At 41.9% G+C, this 20,518-nt stretch overlaps 1 protein-coding gene across 3 annotated transcripts; it reads right to left on the reverse strand.

Annotated features, from left to right (window-relative positions):
- Nucleotides 1-89: 89 nt before the first annotated feature.
- Nucleotides 90-20,518, reverse strand: cnot3a (CCR4-NOT transcription complex, subunit 3a). Of its 3 annotated transcripts, none has more exons than XM_061674541.1 (18): nucleotides 20,385-20,518; nucleotides 19,747-19,802; nucleotides 19,518-19,585; nucleotides 19,359-19,433; nucleotides 18,420-18,509; nucleotides 18,216-18,344; nucleotides 18,034-18,129; nucleotides 17,701-17,920; nucleotides 17,487-17,614; nucleotides 14,866-14,922; nucleotides 10,242-11,172; nucleotides 8,765-8,870; nucleotides 8,534-8,675; nucleotides 5,962-6,061; nucleotides 5,506-5,701; nucleotides 3,524-3,656; nucleotides 1,124-1,249; nucleotides 90-390 (listed from the first exon to the last, which is right to left on the reverse strand). In XM_061674541.1, exons 2-18 carry the CDS (start codon nucleotides 19,769-19,771, stop codon nucleotides 292-294), a joined length of 2,721 nt encoding a protein of 906 aa, XP_061530525.1. In that variant the 5' UTR covers nucleotides 19,772-19,802; nucleotides 20,385-20,518; the 3' UTR covers nucleotides 90-291. The 3 variants fall into 3 exon arrangements, with proteins under 3 accessions (XP_061530525.1, XP_061530523.1, XP_061530526.1); XM_061674539.1 differs by having other exon boundaries at nucleotides 17,487-17,620; XM_061674542.1 differs by lacking the exon at nucleotides 14,866-14,922 and having other exon boundaries at nucleotides 17,487-17,620.

Here is a 20,518-nt window from a genome sequence, read left to right on the forward strand (position 1 = left end):
GCGCGATGACCCTCTCGGCTCAGGCAGCGCAAGGACGTTTGATCGAGAGACGAGGACGAGAGCCCATGGGGCGTTTTTTTTTTCTTCCATTTGGTCAAGGGCCAGGCGCTACTTAAGCGAGGAGGGCTTCGCGTGAGACACAGGCTATACAGACGCTGCTCTCCGCTTTGTTTTTTTATGTTGAGAGCGTTTTCTACTACACATCACAATCTCTATCCACAGTTTGGAGTTCAGTCTCGGAATGTCGACAGCAGTACATTTGTGTCTCTCGGTGTCCTCCGGGGAGGGGCGTCACTGCAAGTCTCGGTCTTCCAGGTACCTGTACTCGAACGTGAAGCCCTCCTTCTTCCGCTGGCCCCATTTCTCATAGTCAAAGTAAATGTAAGTGCCCTGTGAGACACCAAAAACAACAGCCCTCAGTTCGGTGACAACAAACATGTTTGTACAACCCATGTATTGCTCAACCAAACAACAGCTCAAAACTGGAAAAAGTCCAATGTATAGTACAACCTCATTTGGATGACAAGATCATAAGCAAACGTTAGAAGTGTGACAGGTCAACCAATCAGAGGAAAGGGGGCCGTCTTAGCCAAATATGGACAAAGCGGTACAAAACTGGGTCAAACAGAAGTAGCTGTCAGAGAGGCCTTTTCTGGACACTCGTATGACAAAACCAAGGTGTTTTTTTTTAAATGAAATGGACACTTTTATACTAAATCCATCTTAGAGAGTGACTCTATGGAGGTCTAAATATGTCACCTTTAAGATTAATTCAAGAAATGATCTTGAATTTTTGTGATGATTTAGAATATTGAAATGCTAAACACATGACTAGTTTTTACTTTTATAAACAGTTAACTACCTGTATATTTGTGACAATGATTCAAACTTAAAAAAATCAAAGTGTTTTATATTAGTAACAGTGATTAACCTTCCCCCCCCCCCCCCCATGTATGACTGTTACAAATGTTAAAATGTTACTTAAAACACTGCCTGCAATGTTGGTTTTATGACCATTTGGGCTGTGGAGATTATTTCCATTTCCGTTATTTCCTACAGGATAATAACTTGGACGTGCTTGAGGTTTGGAGGTTCAAGTGTAGTGCACAGAAGAGAGTCTCACCTGTTCAAATTCATCAGTGATAGTCTTGGGCTCCTCGTGCCTCTGGAACCACATCATGTACTTGGTGTGAAACCTCCATGACTGCTTCTTCAGCGCCTTGGCGGACAGATACTGAGCCTTGGTGCCCTGGGAGACGCAACAAAGCAAGACTGATTTTTTTTTTTCCCCCCCACAAAAATATGACTACCCATTTTAATCGTTTCCCAATCATTTGTAGAACAAGAAAATCACAAAAACAAGTTTCGCTTTTTTTTTTTTTTTTTCCTTCTGTTTTGGGATATACTTTAATTTCCTCTGATACCAAACAAGCTTTGAAACTTCATTTTTTTTCCCCCCAGTAAGATTTTCCGAGCATTTTCCTTGCGTTACAACTCCTTAAAAAAATTATTGAATTTTATAATTGTTCCCCCCCCCCTTACAGGTAATGTGAAAATAAGTGCTTCCTCTTGCAAAAATGCCCCCTTTGTCAAAACATGTAAACAACACCATACTTAATAAGCTAACATTTTAACCCTCAGGCTTTGCTCAGTTTACTACCCTTTATGGCAACATAGTCTATTTTTTGGGGGGTTTCTTTTACTGCATACAGTTCTTAAACACCGAAAAATAAAAGTAAAATAAAAATAATTTTTTTACACTACAATTCCAGTTAGTTTGCACAATGTGCAGGCTGTAAGACAATCTCAAAAATGACCTATGCTCTTGTTATACACTAAAAAAACACCGATACTTCCACCATATACTGCCAAGGAACTATGTTCAAGTGAATTGAGGAGGTTAATTTAGACAAAAGTAGTGTTTTGTTGCCATCTATAAATCTTTTTAAGGGAGGGCATTAATTAGAGTTGCAACCATTAATTGACAAGTATTGGATTATAAAAATTAGTCAACTATTTTCATAATCGCTTAATCGTTTAGAGACATTGCTTAACTTAAACTTATCCAAATCCACAGAATTTCAGCCTGTCAACCATCTTTGTGTTTAGTCAAAATAAGACATTTGCAGACGACAGCCTTTATTTCAGAAAACACTGATCAACATTTTCCCATTTTCTGAAATGTTACGGACCAAACATAACTGATTCATAATCAATTCATGGAAAAAAATAATAGTCAGTTGAAACGATTACAAAACTAATCGTTATTTACAGCTGTCGTGTGAACAACCTGCAAGTGACATGTCGTTGAACCTGAAGAACCATCAAAACTTAGTGTATATCAAACTAGTAGCCTTTCCTTTGCATTAATCAGTAACCAAGTAGCTTTCAGTTCCAAAAAGGTTTGAGTGTACAACATCACGCCCACTCATGTAATATTGCTTAAATGTTGTTGATGTGGATTGAATAATAAATTGAATAATAATTGAATAATAAACAGTCCTCGGGGAAAAAAAACCTTTGTAATCAAAGTTCTTGTAACATATTTTTAATTCAATTAATTGATTGAATAATGAGTAGAATAAATGATTCTAAAAATATTAAATTGTGGTCAATTACTGATTTGTACTATCTGCAGCAATCTGACAGAAAATAAAACTAAAAATGTTGACAAAGTGTTGAGTCTTGAATGAAAACCATTTTACCCAAATTGTATGATCAATCCCTTAAATGAGGAATTTTCTTTTTTTTTTTTTTTTTTTTTTTTTAATGTAGTTTTCATGGGTTAATTGGGCAAAATGGGCCACAATAGAGCCAAAAGGCAAATTGTGATGTAAACAAGACATCACTGATATATTGAAACAACTGAAGCTGTAAATAAATTTTAAAAAATCAGACCCCAACCCTTGTGAAGATGCTTTACACTTGCATTAATGAATCTAAAACTTTTTTTTTTTTTTAAGAAAAAGGGAAGTTAGGTGGACACAAATTGTCAGCATAAACCCTAGCGGGTCAATGGTGAACAATTTTAACAATAAAATGCAAACTGCTCCACTCGGTTAGTCCATATGTGTGTTCTCTCACACTCTTTTGTATGTAGAGTTGTACGAGTGAGGCAAGGGGACCGCGCCAAAGTATTTGGCGCTTGGAAGCATATGCCACGTTTCCAACATTCACTGTTTTAGCAACATATAAATGGGTACTTTGGTAATGTTGAGTGCGACTGACTTTGTGATTGCCTTCTACTGTGCTCATCATTCGAAAAACATTGTGAAAGTTTCCCAGTGGGAATTAAAGTCGCTAGTCGCAAAAATGCACCGGTGTTCCCCTACCCATTTGCAATGCGCCACTCACAAATTCACCTATTCACAGAAACTATCCTATTTTATTCACTGAATCTTGCTGCCAAGGAACTATTATGCTGAGTGAGGCGAGGCACTTTTATTAGACAGGCCAAAGCTGCTAAATTGAGTACATTTCTAGATGAGATGCTGTGGACAGAGCAGACAGGACACGGGCTCACCTCCAGGTAGTAGAAGATAAAAAACAGTGTTTCTGTGGACAGTCGCTGGTAGAACTCTATGGAGTCTGAGTGGTGCGGAGGCATCTGATAATGGAAGGGCAAGGTGGGGCACGGGTTCCTCATCAGGTATTGCCTACAAGGATTAGAAACCAATTATATAGATGCAAGCAAATACAGCCCACACCCGCGTTTAACCCATCCATGATAGGCCAAAGTCCGCACGACAGAGACCTTATTGATGTTTTTATATAGTTTTACTCCTTTGACACACTTTAATTGCATTTAAACTAATTAAAACACACTTTTTAAAGCTCACACTCTCACTGTCAAGAAATGGAAGACTATCATACAACATCTCTGAGAAAACAAAAAGAAGATTCTCTTGCGCAAACAGTTCTTCGAATAAAAGGCAAGACACAAAAGAAAAGAATTTAACATTGTATACAGTGGAAGCTCGATAAAACTGACCCAGATATAACGGATATCGGATAAAACGGACCGCCGTGACTGAACAATATGTCCAAAAATAGTTTCCATTTGTCACAAACTGCTGTTGACAAAGTCTGTTAGTTCCAGTTCAGAATTGGCCGCTGTTGTTTACTGGCGCAATTGCAGGCCGAGGATGGGACTGACCTATTTTCGGGTCACAAATATAAAGTTGTGCTCATAGGTTTACATACCCTGGCAGAATTTGTGATTTCTTGGCCATTTTTCAGAGAATATGAATGATAACACAAAAACCTCTTTCACTCATGGTTAGTGCTTTGGTGAAGCCATTTATTATCAAACAACTGTGTTTACTCTTTTGAAATCATAATGACAGAGACTACACAAAATGACCCTGATCAAAAGTTTACATACCCTTGAGATTTTGGCCTGATAACATGCACACAAGTTGACACCAATGGGTTTGAATGGCTACTAAAGGTAACCAGCCACACCTGTGATCTGTCTGCTTGTAATCAGTGTGTGTCTGACAGACCCTTGCATTGACATCTCTGGATTCTGAGTCATGGGGAAAGCAAAAGAATTGTCAAAAGATCTGCGGGAAAAGGTAATTGAACTGTATAAAACAGGAAAGGGATATAAGAAGATACCCAAGGAACTGAGAATGCCAATCAGCAGTTTTCAAACTCTCTTTAAGAAGTGGAAAATTAGAGATTCTGTTGAAACCAAACCACGATCAGGGCGACCAACAAAAATGTCTGCCACAACGACCAGGAAAATTGTTCGAGATGGGAGGAATACAAAAACAACCCTGTAGAGTCTGGAACATGCTATTTTTGGTACAGTAACAGTCTTTTTGTCAAGCCGTTCGCCTTTGGCAACGGATTTGGAATTAGGAAGCACACTAATTCTTCGTGATTCATGAAAGCGACTCGCCTACAATGAGAACTGTCTATCAACAATGTCACCATGAGCAATCACAAGCGTGGTATGTTTGGATGAAATGCGAAACCTTCAAACATTTGAAAGCTTTTTTTTTTTTAATATATATTTATTTACAATAAATTTGTACTGGGTGTTTTAGGCCATGACAAAACCTACAAAATAATTTTGTACTGTACAGTAATATGGGTGCATATCGTCTTTAAAAATAATAATAATAACAAATAAATAAATAGTGTTTCAATGTAAAAAGTAACGGAAAATCGGCTATATCGGAAGACATATAACATAGAATGCGAAACGCTATAGACGGGCTATGAGAAACTAGCATAGATGTGTCATTGGAAATTTTAAACCTCCAAATAACTGCTACTTTAACTCACATGGAGCAGCAACATGTGCTGCCCAGCGTGTTGTGGCACAATGTGGTATTACAATGAAGAAATTAAATTTGGACTTGCATCTATATACTAAAAACCCATGAAAAACAATTACTTAAAATATAGCAAGTCCGCAAATGATGAGCCGCGATATACTGGAGACACAAAATGTCAATTCCAAATCCATGCCAACAACTCCCTGCCCTCTCTCACCTGATCCTCTCAGAGTCGGACGGGTGCGGCATGTGCGTCCACGCCGACTCTTGCATGGCCTGCTGGTACAGCTGGTCTTTGGGGAGGGGGGTGGGCCCCAACGGACAGACGCCAAGCGACGGTGGGATGCTGACCTCGGATACGGATGGCTGCGGGGCGGCTGGGGTGACGGGCGCCGTTGACGACGAGAAGATGTCTACGGGAACGAGATGAAAAGAAGAGCGGGTCACCAACAGTGTTCACTAACAAACTGTAATTTACTCCCTACTCGGTGGAGGAACTACACTCTAATTGTGCTTTCATTGAGATGTCAAAGATTTGAGGTGTGATACATCGTGGCTTTTCTACGACCATGTGTAGACATTTATGTAGTCTAACTAAGGACTATATGAAGCGTACTACTGCTACAGCAGTGGGAGGTGAACTGGAGAGAAAACAACATGTGAGCGTTCTGACCTCTTTCCGTTAGGTGCAGGTTTGGGATATCTCCGTCAAGACCCGATCCCAGGGCCGCCCTCTCCGCCATGGCCTTCAAGGAGATAAGAGGCTCTGGAGCCTGAGGAGAGGATGAAAAGGACAGGATATTAATACTAGAAGAATACAACGTTTAGTGTCGAGGTGAAAGAGCAGTGTTCTTGATATAAACAATAGGAGCTCAATTAGTCACAATCTGCCCATGTGCTGCAGTTGAAAAGGTTTGGACAACGAAAGCCCTAACCCTTTTATGCTGCCTGTGAAACGGGCATTGAGATTACAGAATGACTAAAGAGAGAGTATTTCGATGCAGACATATAGTCAGTCTATCATTTTTGTCGCGTAATGTCATCTGGTGAAGTTAGGGTAGATCGACTTGCCCTTAGTAGGAAATCTGATTTCCAATGCACTTGTTTTAGTAGGTGGACGAAAATCTCCCATTTTCTGGGATGGACAGATACTTTATTCATCCAGAGAGGGAATTTGAATTGCCACATCAGCAATATTCAGACTTACCTACAGTGGTAGGTGGCTTGACTTGAGTTTAATTTGTTCCATGACCAATATTGTAAATAAAATGTTATATCAAATAAATTTTACCCATTGAAATGCCATTCACCTGTTCCACCCCCCCCCCCCCCCCCCCCCCCAAAATAAAACCCAAATTTTTTTTGCTATGTTAACGAAACGTAAGGCCGCACCCCGAACCCGACTTGGAATGGACCATTGCAAAAAAAATTACAGTTGGCGACTCACACCCGCATATTGAGCAATTTCATCTACTGACACACTGCGACGTTAAACCATGACCCTGTTCCGGCATATTGTGCTGTATCACTTTTATAAACTATAAAAAGATAGCGTGACGGTCACGGAAGAAGCTGGTTGCTACAGAGATGATGTGGGCTAGAATAAAGGAGAGAGTGTGAATATTTTGAGAGGTTGCCTCGCCCCCACTGGGTGTATCGGTGTGCTACATACATCGCTCGCATGCATGTTGGCGACAGTATACTGTACTATATTTGTACTGCTTGGTGACGGAGCGGCGGCTAGCTGGGTCTCGCTAGATTAAAACGTGAAAATGTATTTGTGCGTGGGGGGAAGCTTATGTGCATTTTGAGTGGCTGTAATCTGCAACGTTCAGACACCATGTAACGGCAATTAAAATTTTGAATCGGCACGAAACCAGTGGCCATCCCTAGGCCACTCGTGAAAACTAGTTGCGCGGCCACATTGCTCAGTGTGCAGCAGGCTTAAGAAAAATAGCGCTGTACTGTATAAAGAAATTAAACGTAATTAGAGAATGTAAGGCGCCACGGTGGCCGACTGGTTAGAGCGTTCAATCCCCGGCCCCGCCTGTGTAGAGTTTGCATGTTCTCTCTGTGCCTGCGTGGGTTTTCTCCGGGCACTGCGGTTTCCTCCCACATCCCAAAAACATGCATTAATTGAAGACTCTAAATTGCCCTTAGGTGTGAATGTGAGTGCGAATGGTTGTTTGTTTGTATGTGCCCTGCGATTGGCTGGCAACCAGTTCAGGGTGTACCCCGCCTCCTGCCCGATAACAGCTGGGATAGGCTCCAGCACGCCCGCGACCCTAGTGAGGATAAGCGGCTCAGAAAATGGATGGATGGATAGAGAATGTAAAGAAAATAACTGGATACATAACATGCACTATCGTATTTGTGAGTTGCATGTGTCTTTAAGGGGCATGGCCTAATGAGTGACATCAGTAGCTAGATTTAGGCTGGCCAGTGTGAGTTGGCGACCTCTAGCAGCTCGTAGCAATTTCATTTTATATTTCTGTCTTTCACCGTTTGTCCCGTTTATATAAAAAAAAAAAAAAAAAAAAAAAAAAAAAAACAATGGCTGAATATCCACAGGGCATTACAGTACAGGAATTGCTCCATTTTTTTCAACTTCACTCAAGCGGTAGCTTATCTGAAGCTTGCATGTAGCTCAAATATTGACACAATGCAAAAAAAAGAAAAAAAGAAAAAAAAGAAATTGAAAAATCAACCAGGCTCATAACTTAAAAAGGTTGGGGTGAAGGTATCAATGTACAATATTTCTTATTTGTTAATGACTGGTGGCACGGTGGACGACTGGTTAGAGCGTCGGCCTCACAGTTCTGAGGACCCGGGTTCAATCCCTGGCCCCGCCTGTGTGGAGTTTGCATGCTCTCCCCGTGCCTGCGTGGGTTTTGTCCGGGCACTCCGGTTTCCTCCCACATCCCAAAAACATGCATTAACTGGATTGCCCGTAGGTGTGAATGTGTGTGCGAATGGTTGTTTGTTTGTATGTGGCCTGCAATTGACTGGCAACCAGTTCAGGGTTTATCCCGCCTCCTGCCCGATGATAGCTGGGATAGGCTCCAGCACGCCCGCGACCCTGGTGAGGAGAAGCGGCTCAGAAAATGGATGGATGGATGTTAATGACTGATTATTGGTAAACACATTTCCTCCTCTGACATGCGTGGTGATCTTAAAGAGGCACGGCAGGGTGTGAGCCGTCCGCTTCACACAGAGGATTTTGGCTAATCAATTAGATGGTTCACCTTGAGGCCCTCTGAAGCCTGTGTGTAGGAGTGGGGCCCGTTGAGGAGGTTTCCTCCGCCGGGTGTGCTGTCCGAAAATGAGGGCGACGGCGAGCTGGGGGGCAGGGTGATGGAGCTGATTAAACTGGGGCCGTTGTCCAACCTGCATGGGAATACAGGGTGAGTAAGTGTCACCTCTAGTCCATTCTGCAATGAGCAGAATGAAGAACGGAAAAGAAAACAGCAACGTACGGCTGACTGGTTGATGAACTGAGGGATGATGGCTGGCTGCTTTGAGACTGGCTCGGTGTGCTGAGAGCTGATTCTGTGGAACTTTCAGCCACTACGGCACTGTAACCTGAAGGACATCACAGCAAATCACTTACATAGAGGAAAATGGTGCAGACTTCCATTTTGAGTAGGGCTGAGGAACCTTTTTCAGCCCTCCAAAGGCCTTAATAAATTACAAACGAATTATAAACAAAATATGACGTTCAAACAAAAGTTTATTACTTGGGCACTGACGTCTGATTTCAAGGTTATGAACGGAGTACGATAAAACTAGTTCACACAGCAGCCTAAGAATATGTGGTCATGCAGCAAAGGAAGGCAGGGTCAATTCCTGCCGTACCGACTGCTTTTCATTTGACTGTTTTATATGTATGGCCAACAATTGTTTTTCATACAAATATCTACTATAATTATGATTTAGCGCATGTTAGTGATGAGACCACAGGAAGTCGGAATGACTTGCATCCAAACGGAACTCCATCGCAAAACTGAGGGTTCCAATAAAAAAGAGGGTTCCAAAATAAATCATTATTTCATAGTGTTAAAGTTTAATAAGATGTAAAATAAAATGTAATAAAAAATAACCGTTCTCTAACAACGAGCGTAACAGGAAAATTCACAACAGGCATTTGATCCATAAATCGACCATTAAATCTCCAAGGACTTGTACTTCTATGCCTTTCTGGGACTCTTCCCATATTCCTGTTGCAACCTGCTCATGACACACTGACATTAAGCTTAGTAGCCAAAAGTTAGTGTATTTTAGGTTTATTCTGAAATTTAACCCAAAAGCTGAATAACCATAACTTTTTATGAGTAGTTTAAAGGTTGAAAAACACTAGCCTAGGACATGGACATAGTTACTCAGATACTCATATTTCAAATGATGTCAAACATTTTTGGGACACCCAGTATTATGAGCATTTGCGGGTTAAAATGTTTTTGTTTTTCCGAAAAGAGTGCCTATGACATTTTATTTTAAGAATTGCATGGTGGATGAAAAATGCAGACCATGACCGAGGTGCTCCGCCGCTGCTTCAGAATAAAGATGTGTACTGTACATCAGCAAATGCCTACCAGTCTGATGCATTTATTACAAATAATTTGTCTTTGGTCATCTATCTATGCCAGCAACATATAGTGACAGGCAGAACAATTAAATGCTCTCCAACTAGATGGGAGAAGGAATTTTACAGAAAATTATGTAGTTAATACCAAGTTAATGTACATTACTGATAGACTAAAGCATGTTCTGGCATACGTGCAAGTTTCAGCATGATAAAGCCGTCATAGGAAAGGAACTCATTTGTAAACCAGAAACAAATATATTGTAGTCTTATAAGGTGGAAGGCCTATAATTAACCTCCCGACATCAGCGATATGCTCAATAAAGATTGGGAAACACTTATGTACACAACCAGGCCACGAGTCTACATACTTGTGCTTCCATTCTGCTTGAGTCCGCTGGGTGGTCGTGTGGGCGCAGTGCTCACACCTCCGACCATCCCGACACTTCCGCCGTTACCCCCCATCATGCCGACCACTCCGGGAGAAGCGCTGACGGAACTGGGGGGCACCTGAGATGCGGCGGGCGACGCGTTCTGCCCGGACACCAGGCCCAGAATACTGCCGCTCAGCGAGCCGTGGCCGGTGCTAGAGCCGAGCAGCCCGAGTGCCGTGGCCGCCCCGTTGGTGGTGACTCCACTGGAGCCGGATGTGGTGATGATGGAAGTGCTGCTTTCCACTGAAATGCTGGATGGCGTGCTGCTGCTGCTCAGGCCCAAGCCCCCTGCTGCCGCCTGCGCGTAAGGGGCGGGCGTTGACCCTGAAATGAGCCCCGCCATCGTGCTTAGGGACGTGGAGTGGACCCCCAAGCCGAAAGCCGACATCTGGTTGGCACTGCTGGTCCCTGTAATGCCACCTTTGCCTAAGCCCAGGCCAATCCCCAGTCCCAAGCTGGACACAGGGGTGGACCCGGACGAAGGCTGAGACAGGGAACTGGCAGCTGATGAAATGGGCGTGCTGGGTGTGGGCAGAGATGGGGTGGTGGATGCTGGGAGCAGCAGGTTGTTGGGCGGACTAGGGTTGCTGTTTGAGGGGGCCGAGGGTTTGGACAGAGGCGGTTGCTGCTGCTGCGATTGGTTCTGTGGCTGAGGCTGTTGCTGCTGCTGCTGCGCAGGCAGATGCTGATGCTGATGCTGTTGCACGGCGCTGCTGAAGCTTCCTATTAGGCCGCTGCTGGTCGGAACCACAGGTACGCCTCCGACCACACTCGCCATGGACACCAGGGAGGAGGATGAGGAGGAGCCGGACGTGGTGGATGAAGAGAAGGAGGAGAGCAGGGAGGGTGTGCCGTTTTTAACAGGTGACTGGAAGCCAAAAAGCACCAAACAGAACATGTCAGATAGGCGTGTCTGCAATTACAGATTATAGCTGTAATAAGGTCAAGTCTACACGTGGATGTATAGTTTCAAAAAAGGTTTGTCTGAGCTTTTCGTCCACACACAAACTTATTGCTGTATTCGGATTCATTCACTCATTCCATACAGAGAACTATATAATCACTCACCAGTACCTGTAAAATGAAAACGTTTTTGAACAAGACACGGGTGAACTATTAATTACATAATTGTTGCTGTTGCATAATTACAATGTACCATATCATATAATTTTATATTGGTACTTTTTAAAAATTTTTAACCAGAGTTTATTTTTCAAAATGAATAAACTTTGTCCATCCGTGTTATGATATGTTGCTACTCATGAATTTATCTTGTGCTGATAATCAAACAATACGCCAGAAACGGAAAATAATTTTTCTCTGTTGGCGCAATTCATCATGGGATATATTGCTTTTCAAGACGCACTGATGCATACATTTATGGCAGTCAATAGGGGATAACCTATACTTACTACACATTCGAACAGCACTACAAAATGGAAAACTCACTATATGGGGAACAATATGGTGGACAGGGAAATATTCTGAACACAGCGTATGTCATTTGTCACAACAGTGACGTGATTTTGTGCTTTTAAACTGTCTTTGAAAATAGAACGTCTACCGACATTTCATTACAAGGGCAGAATTAATTTCCTGCAATAACAGACGCAAGTGCCACATGTAACACCTACAAGTGATTAAACATTCAAGGAGTCCATGGTTTTTCCTGATTCCAACAATGCGTTCCGAGGTCATGAATGGCGCGCGACTAGTTTGCACAGAAGTGTAAGACGTCGTGGTCACGCTCAGTACCGTTTTTCATTTGATTGCTTAATTTTTATGGACGAAAAGTGTTTTTCAAAAAAATATTTATTGTAATTATGACATTTCAAGGTTATGAACCTTTTAAGACTTGTCTCTCAAGCTCCATTTACAGTTAGGCCCAAAAAATATTTGGACAGTAACAAGTTTTGTTATTTTAGCAATTTACGAAAACATATTCAGGATACAATTATATAATTAATATGGGCTTACAGTGCAGACTCTCAGCTGTAATTTGAGAGTACCCACATCCAAATTGGAGTAAGGGTTTAGGAATTACAGCTTGTTAATACGTAGACGCCTCTTTTTCAAGGGATCAGAAGTAATTGGAAAATTGACTCAGTAGGCTACAAAAAAAAATAAGGCTGCATGGGCTCTTCCCTCATTAACCTGTCATCAATTAAGCAGTTAAAAGGTTTGGAGTTGATTCCAGGTGTGGCCTTTGCATTTGGAAGCTGTTGCTGTGAACACACAACATGCGGTTAAAGGACCTCTCAATGGAGGTGAAACAGACCATCCTGAGGCTGGAAAAAAGGAAGAAATCCATCAGAGAGATAGCAGAAATGTTAGGAGTGGCCAAATCAACAGTTTGGTACATTTTGAGAAAATAAAAGAGTGCACTGGTGAGCTTGGGAACTCAAAAAGGCCTGGACGTCCACGGAAGACAACAGTGGTGGATGATCGCAGAATCTTTTCCATGGTGAAGAAAAACCCCTTCACAACATCCGCACAAGTGAAGAACACTCTCAAGGAAGTAGGTGTATCTAAGTCTACCATAAAGAGAGAGTTCATGAGAGTAAATACAAACAATTCACCACAAGGTGCAAATCATTAATCAGCCTCAAAAATAGTAAGGCCAGAATTTACTTTGCCAAAAAACACCTGACGAAGCCAGCACAGTTAGGATCAGCATTCTTTGGACAGATGAGACTAAGATTAACCTGTACCAGAATGATGGGAAGAAGAACGTTTGGAGAAGTGGAACAGCTCATGATCCAAAGCACACCACATCTTCTTTAAAACATGGTGGAGGCAGTGTGATGGCATGGGCATGCATGGCTTCCAATGGCACTGGGTCACTTGTGTTTATTGATGTGACGAACGACAGAAGCATCCAGATGAATTCTGAAGTGTATAGGGATATCCATTCTGCTCAAATTCAGCCAAATGCAGCAAAGTTGATTGGACGGCGCTTCACAGTACAGATGGACAATCATCCAAAACATACTGCAAAACCAATCCAGGAGTTTTTTTAAAGCAAATAAGTGCAATATTCTGCAATGGCTGAATCAATCACCAGATCTCAACCCAATCAAGCATGCACTTGACTTGCTCAAGACGAAGCTTAAGGCATAAAGACCCACAAACAAGCAAGAACTGATGACAGTTCAAGGCCTGGCAAAGCATCACAAAGGAGGAAACCCAGCGTTTGGTGATGTCCATGGGTTCCAGACTTCAGGCAATAATTGCCTACAAATGATTCTCAACAAAATATTTAAAAGTAACATTTTACTTAGCGTTATGTTTATTTGTCCTATTACGTTTGAACCCCTGAAATGAGGAGCGTTTGTATAAAAATAGCTACAATTCCTACATGTTTAATCATATATTTTTGTTTAACGCCTTGAATTAATAAACCTTAAAGTCTGCTCTTCAATTCCGTTGTAGTTGTTTCATTTCAAATCCAATGTGGTGGCACGCAGATCCCAACTCATGAAGATTGTGTCACTGTCCAAATATTTCTGGGCCTAACTGTAGATGAGGGTTGATATTAAAATTAATGTACATTGCTTAATTTTAAAGAGACCATCCAGCATCCTAAAATGCTTTAATGTGGAGCGGTTTACCATTTTGAACAGGAATGAAGAATTTCAAACTGAATTCACCTTTGTACGATAGCCAAATTCGAGACAGGTGACTGGACTGATGTTGTGTTTTCAGGATTCTGATGGGCAAAAATGTGCACCAATGTGTTTTAATGTGTAGCGATTTCTTTAAAGGGAACATATTTTCCCAACCCAACCAACCAATTATTTGGAATGTTATATTGTCAATATGGTGCCTCAGTAAATATGTCAACGATGAATTAAAATCGTCCACGCATTCCTGATTTAAGATGTTTTTCTGCCAAGAGGCTTAAAATCAGGTCATTCGAATTTCTCGAACTTATCTACGTCACGAGTGAAGATCTCGGTCTCCCCTTTCCGCTCCCGAGCCAGCGCTGTCAACATAAACACGAGCGCTCTCACAAGTGGGTCTTCTACACAGAGGCAACAAATCAGAGGAAAGGGGGCAGGCTTTTCCCAATATGGAGAAAGCGGATATAAAACTGGGCAAAACAGAAGTAGCAGTAAGAGGGGCTTTTTCTGGAAACTCGTATGACAAGGTGTTTTTTTTCTTCAAATGAAACAGACACTTTTATACTAATTCCATGTGAGGGAGTCACTCTATGGAGGTCTAAATTGTCACAATATGAGACCTTTAATACCCTGTTGTGTGTGATCGTCGCTCTTTAACCCGATCTAGGAAAAGAAAGCTTTTTAAAAACTACCCATTTACGTGTGGTCATGGCTCAAGTGCACACGGAGGAAAGTGTAGTGTAAACTAAAGAGGCCCAACATAAGCTGAAGATGACAGAACCAAACCAGAAGTACCCAGCCGTGGTCCCACAGAGACAAAAGTGCTGCAATTTTATGGACAGGAAGCCTTCAGCCACTGTGACTCTTCAGGACCAAGGGTGAAGTGCGTGTCACTAAACTGTTCATCTAGCCACACAGCACAGATGAGAGCCTCTCACCTGACTAACTTCACTGTCTGTTGAACGTCCCCTTTTCTTATCGTCCTCTGAGTTCTCCTATAGGAGGAGATACCTTCATGTGACAATCCACTTTTTGGAAAGGTTGGGTCAGCACACAAGCCAGTGGATTAGAACACAACGGGGGCTTGCAGGGGGGTTAGCGAGGGGATGGGAAGAGGATGGGCACAACTCAAGAGACGGAATGTACATCACTCAATACAAAGTACTTCCTCATATAGTGGCCAGGGGGCGTTTATTTAAACTGTACTTAGTAGCACAGGCATCACCTTTTTTCTTCATTATATTCAAAGCATTGAGACGAAGTTCAACAGTGCTGATAGCAAGGCCGCTTGCCCTTCATTCTGCTCCAATCCGCAGCAGCGCCTCCATTTCTGAAAACTTTCCCACATCCCAAAGCTTTTGCATGTGCTTTTTCTTCAGAGGATTTGCTCCTTTGAGTTCTTTCACAATCTCAAGTTTCGATTCATTCACATTGAACTGCCACGCTGCTTGATGGTTTACTACGTCTTCGGCAACACTGTTTACTTTTTGTTTAAAGGCGGCTGAGTAACTCGCCCTTTTAGTAAACATTTCCTACCTTAGGTTTAAATGTATAAAAAACTCACGAGCGAGCATTAATGCCATCTAGTGCAGTAGCAACAGATAACAATAGCAATGTGGCGGTTGACACGAGGGCATTAGGATGCTCCGATGAGCAGCGGCCATTTACCATAACATATATAAATGTGTGAATGAAAGTGTACACCTTTTACAGAACCCCTAGGTGGCAGTATACATTCATACAATATGAAATATTTTTTTCATTTGCCTTATACCTATGTATAATGCACACTATTGACGATTTTTTTTTTTGGGGGGGGGTACACTATACATGAAAAATTACAATAAACTATTTGTATTTATTTATCCAGCTAAGTCAATTGAGAACATACTCTCATTTGCAATGCTGACGTGGCTGCCGACCACAGATAAGAACATTTTTACTTATTTATAATAACAGTTGTCCGTGGGGTTCTTTAGACCTTTCAACAACATATTTGATTGTCATTTTTAAGATAATTAAGGCCTTAATATTGGAAATTCCAATCAAGAGCATGCGCAGAAACCCTGTTCTTATCTTTCTGGATGTTTACTAATAAATATTTGCCCCACATGGAATTAATACACTACAATCTTGCTGTCTAACTCCTTGCTCACTGTATATCCTACAGCAACACATTCTTGTCAACTTTCTTTGGAATACTCCATGTAATCTGGTGTCAGGTTTTATGGCTCCACATAAAATAGACTATAGTGTGTTTTTTTTGTTTGATGCGCAATTGTCAAGGAAGAAACCGATGGCCACAATAATTGATCACCCTTTCACTTACTGTACCCCATGCATTTCGGCAACAGAGACTCTCCGCGCTTAGCTTTCTAGCCACAGTTACCTATGTAATTAGAACTTGGCCGGCTGGGTCATGATTACGCTTAAAACCCGTAAATAAATAAATAAATGTTGTTTAAGCTCATGTGCATGTTTCACTGGCAGTTACATCTGCAATGCTATTTACTTGCACTTCAAATTTGGAATCGCATCCAAACTAGTTGCTGACCATTGCCCACTCGTGACAACTAGAGGCCGAACTCCGCACACTGCGTGGCAGTTCAGTCAGTTTTGGCAATATGTCTCAGAGAGCGGTGGGCTTCAGAGAACCATTCGTTATTTTTGTTTCCTGAGGGGGAAAGAAAAAAGAAAATCAAGGGCTTAATTTGAGGTGTCACGACCATTTACTCAGGTTTCTGTGGCGATCAATTGGAGAATCTATGAGAGCGGAGGCCACTATTTGAGGAATTACACTATTATACACTACTCACAAAATGTAAGGGATGTTAGACTTTCAGGTGAAATTTCAGGATGAACCTAAAACACACCATAAACTTTACAGGTGAACTTAATTTGACCTTCTCTTAACTAAGGTTTTTATGCACATTTCCAACTGTTCAATGTCTTAGTACTTTTTCCACAACTTGTTCTCTAACAAGGAACTGAATGCCAAAGTTCACAACAGATGCTTGATCCATGATTCGAGTGATAGATTTCTAAAGACGTCCACTTGTATGCCTTTCTGTGACTCTTCCAGTCTCTCTGTATCACCAATGCAACCTGCTGCTGACACTTTGTGACCGTGAGAGCATCCGATGTGAGAACCTTGCAATGGCGAGGTACTGCTGATCAATTGTTGGGCATCATCTCAGTCTCATGATGTTCAAATGCGAACAACAAGATGAAGAGGACTGTTTAAAAAAATAATTCTAATTGACCCTGCGAAATGTATTGCTCCATTCATGGATCAAACACGTGTTGTGAATTATGCCATTCAGCTCCTCGCTAGAGAGTAGTAAAAGGATGAAACCGTGAACAGTTGGACATGTGCATTCAAAAGTTTCGAGAACGTCAAATGAACTTCACCTCTCACGGTTATAGTGCCTTTTAGGTTCATCCTGCAATTTCACCCGAAACCCAATATCCCTAACTTTTCGTGAGTAGTGTATCTTCTGTATGTGGTGCAACCAGAGCTTGAGTTTAAAGTCCAGCAGGCAAAAGCAGAGAAACTCACAGCAGCGCAGGTGGCCGGCGATGGGGGGATGGGTGACGACGAAGTGGTGGAAGTGGGAGTGCTGCTCGAGTGGAGGTACATCTCATCTTCCATGTTTCCCTGACCCGATGGAGACGTGGCCACTAATGCTGCAGCTTCGAGAAAACGAACAACATTGTGAATGACACAAAAACAACGTGATATTTGGAAAAAAAAATCAAAAGGTTGTACTCACGGATGTCTTCGAGGTCTAAGTCGTCGTACAAGAACTCATTCTCTTCAAAGTCTGGGTCTTGTGAAGAATCAATGTAGTACTCCACGTCATCTTTGATCTTCTGAATGGCGTCCACCGGCACAGAGTCGTTGTCCAGCATACGCAAAATCGTCTCCAACATGCGAATGTGAAACCGGTGCCTCTCGATCAAGCGCTTGAGCTCGTCAATGCGATCTTGCTTCTGCACGATAGGGAGATTTGAATTGGAAATAAGAATGCGGGAGACTTCATTGGAGGGGGCTTCATTGGAGTAACATCAACTTGTTTGGACTGAACAATGTAAAGTGGATTTACCTCTTTATCACCTTTCTTCTTTCTTGTTTGAACCGAAAGAGACTCCACCTCGCTTTCAAACTGATCGACCTGCATATTTAGAGTGTCTATCGTATTCTGGGAGGGGAAGAGATCAGGAAAATAGGATGATAAAGCCTTGGTTTGATGAAAATTGTCCAACTTAAGTAAGAAAGATGCATTACTGTTAGCCACTGTCCCGTCTCCTCCTTTTCCCTCTGAGCTGGATCCACTTTCTGAGCAAGCCCCAACCCTTCTTTGGAGTAGGCTTTTGTTTTTGTTTCCCGTTCCACCACTTTGAACCGCTCCATTTGCTAAAAATAAAAACGTGAGCCCTTCTTTATTCGAACATAAGCATGACAAATACATATGCTGAAACAGCGGCGTACCGTTTCTATGAGCTTGCGGTTCTCGACTAGCTGCCGTTTGTCTTTGATCTCATTGGAGGCCACCCATGTTTTTATCTGATCCCTCAATCGCTGGAAGGCGAACATTAAAATATTTAGGCTGGATTTACAATGCATGGTTCAAGTTAAATTCATATTTTTTTACATTCAAGTGGCACAATTCGGATATGCGTCATGGTGATCTCAGTGGGTGAAAACGTGACAAATTTTCAATGCTTAAAGCCTTAGAACACTAACATAGATGCTATTTGTTAGCCTGTCTATGGTATTTTGCATTGTGTGCTAGCATTAATCTAATGAAAGGCAAAGTTGTGTGGTTGTTTTAAATACATGTAATTCTTTGTTTTGTGTTTAGTTTGACAGCAAACTGGGAGTCGCAATAAACAGCTTGATTCCTTTTTTTCCCCTATCTGCCAAACTGCTGCTTGTCAAGCGAGTTGAGTTCACTACCACCATATAGCACACTTATCTCAAATTTTTGTTCACAAGTCAAAGCAAATTTAAAAAAAACATTTGTCACTCGTAAGTCAAGGTACCAGTCTGTCTGTCTATCGATCCATCTGCCAAGAGCTGCCAGTGGAGTAATGCGGAGTTTACACTCTTTTTCAATGGGGGAAGGCCCACTCAATGAATGTTTACCTTTCATATTTTTATTATTGTTTACATCTATGTTGTCACTGGCCAGCGTTGAGATGTGGAGTTATTTATGCTCAATTTTCGGTATTGTTTCATGTGTTCCGTGACTCCATCAGTGTTTAAGAGAGCCATATTAGATTTGTGCCACTTGAAATGAACATGGAAATAGACAGTCAATGTAGACAGTAAATTTTGTTCTTGGACCAGCAACGTAAACGCAGCCTACGAGACAATTAAATGCATGCACATAAGTGAGAAAATGACAAATCAAGGAATGTGGCATACCTGTAATTTTTTAATCTCTTTCTTGAGGTCAGCTTCATATTTTTCCTTCTGGTTCGCATTGGCTGCATTGTGAAGCTAAAACATAGATGAGGTACATTCCTGGTTAATCAGTGTGGCTTTTCCCCCCAAAAAGAGTCAGAAGAAGCAAAAGAGACTCACCTTTTGCCAAATGTCTTCAAACTGTTCTACGCCTTCCGCTACTTTTTTCAAGCATCTGTCAATCTCACCTGTGTGAGGAGGGATATTATTAAATACACCTGTACCACTGCTCAATGCCACGTTCATTACAATCCGCAACAATGTCACGCAATTGTGGCAAGGTGAGAAGACGACACCATGAGGGAGTGTGTGCCACCACAACTGATGACACTCTCCAACAAGTCTTTACCTTGAAGTTTTCTCTTGTCAGCCATGGCTCTGACTACGACGATGTCCACATTCCGTCTGTCACAAAGTTACCGGTGTTAGCAAAGTGTGTGGGGGGTAATGTAACACCTAACACTCACAGGATCAAACAGCACACAATTCATCAGACCTGCTTGCACCGTTGCCCCCACACTCGAACTGATCATACCTAGCCGTCAAAACACGTTAGCTGCGCACATTCGAAGAGACACGCAAACACAACTACAACACGGCCGTTTCGTCTCTATGTATACAAACAGAATTGCTTCTTCCAATACTGACAGATATGGTTAGCAGCTAGCCTGCTAACATTAGTGCTAGCCAGCTGCTAAGCTCGTCCACCTAGCTCGAGTACCTACGAGCTCGCTTTAAAACGAGTAGCACGATGCATAGCGGTGGATGAACGCTGTATTCATGCAATATTATATGCATAGCTTTGGTATAGTGGTTCTGCTTGTTGAAATGCACAATATTTCAGAAAGCGTTCAGAGCGTAAACCTGCTCGCTAATTTGGCTAAGGCATCAAATGCTAGCTAGCGGCTCGGCTAGCCACATTTAGGAAAAAGGGAAACTAGGTCGAGCCGACCACCAAGAGTCGCACTTTTTTTTAACGACATTTACCTATAATATGGGCTTTCGTTTGTCTTTTTTCAATAACGGCCAAAACTTATTCCAGAAAGTCTTCTTTACTTCCAAATTGTGTTTTCTTTTTCGACAAGCTCGCTCACTGAAGTGAAGATGGACGGTGGCTAAAA

Source organism: Phycodurus eques, chromosome 4 (genome assembly GCF_024500275.1).
Source record: "Phycodurus eques isolate BA_2022a chromosome 4, UOR_Pequ_1.1, whole genome shotgun sequence".
Lineage (NCBI taxonomy): Eukaryota > Metazoa > Chordata > Actinopteri > Syngnathiformes > Syngnathidae > Phycodurus > Phycodurus eques.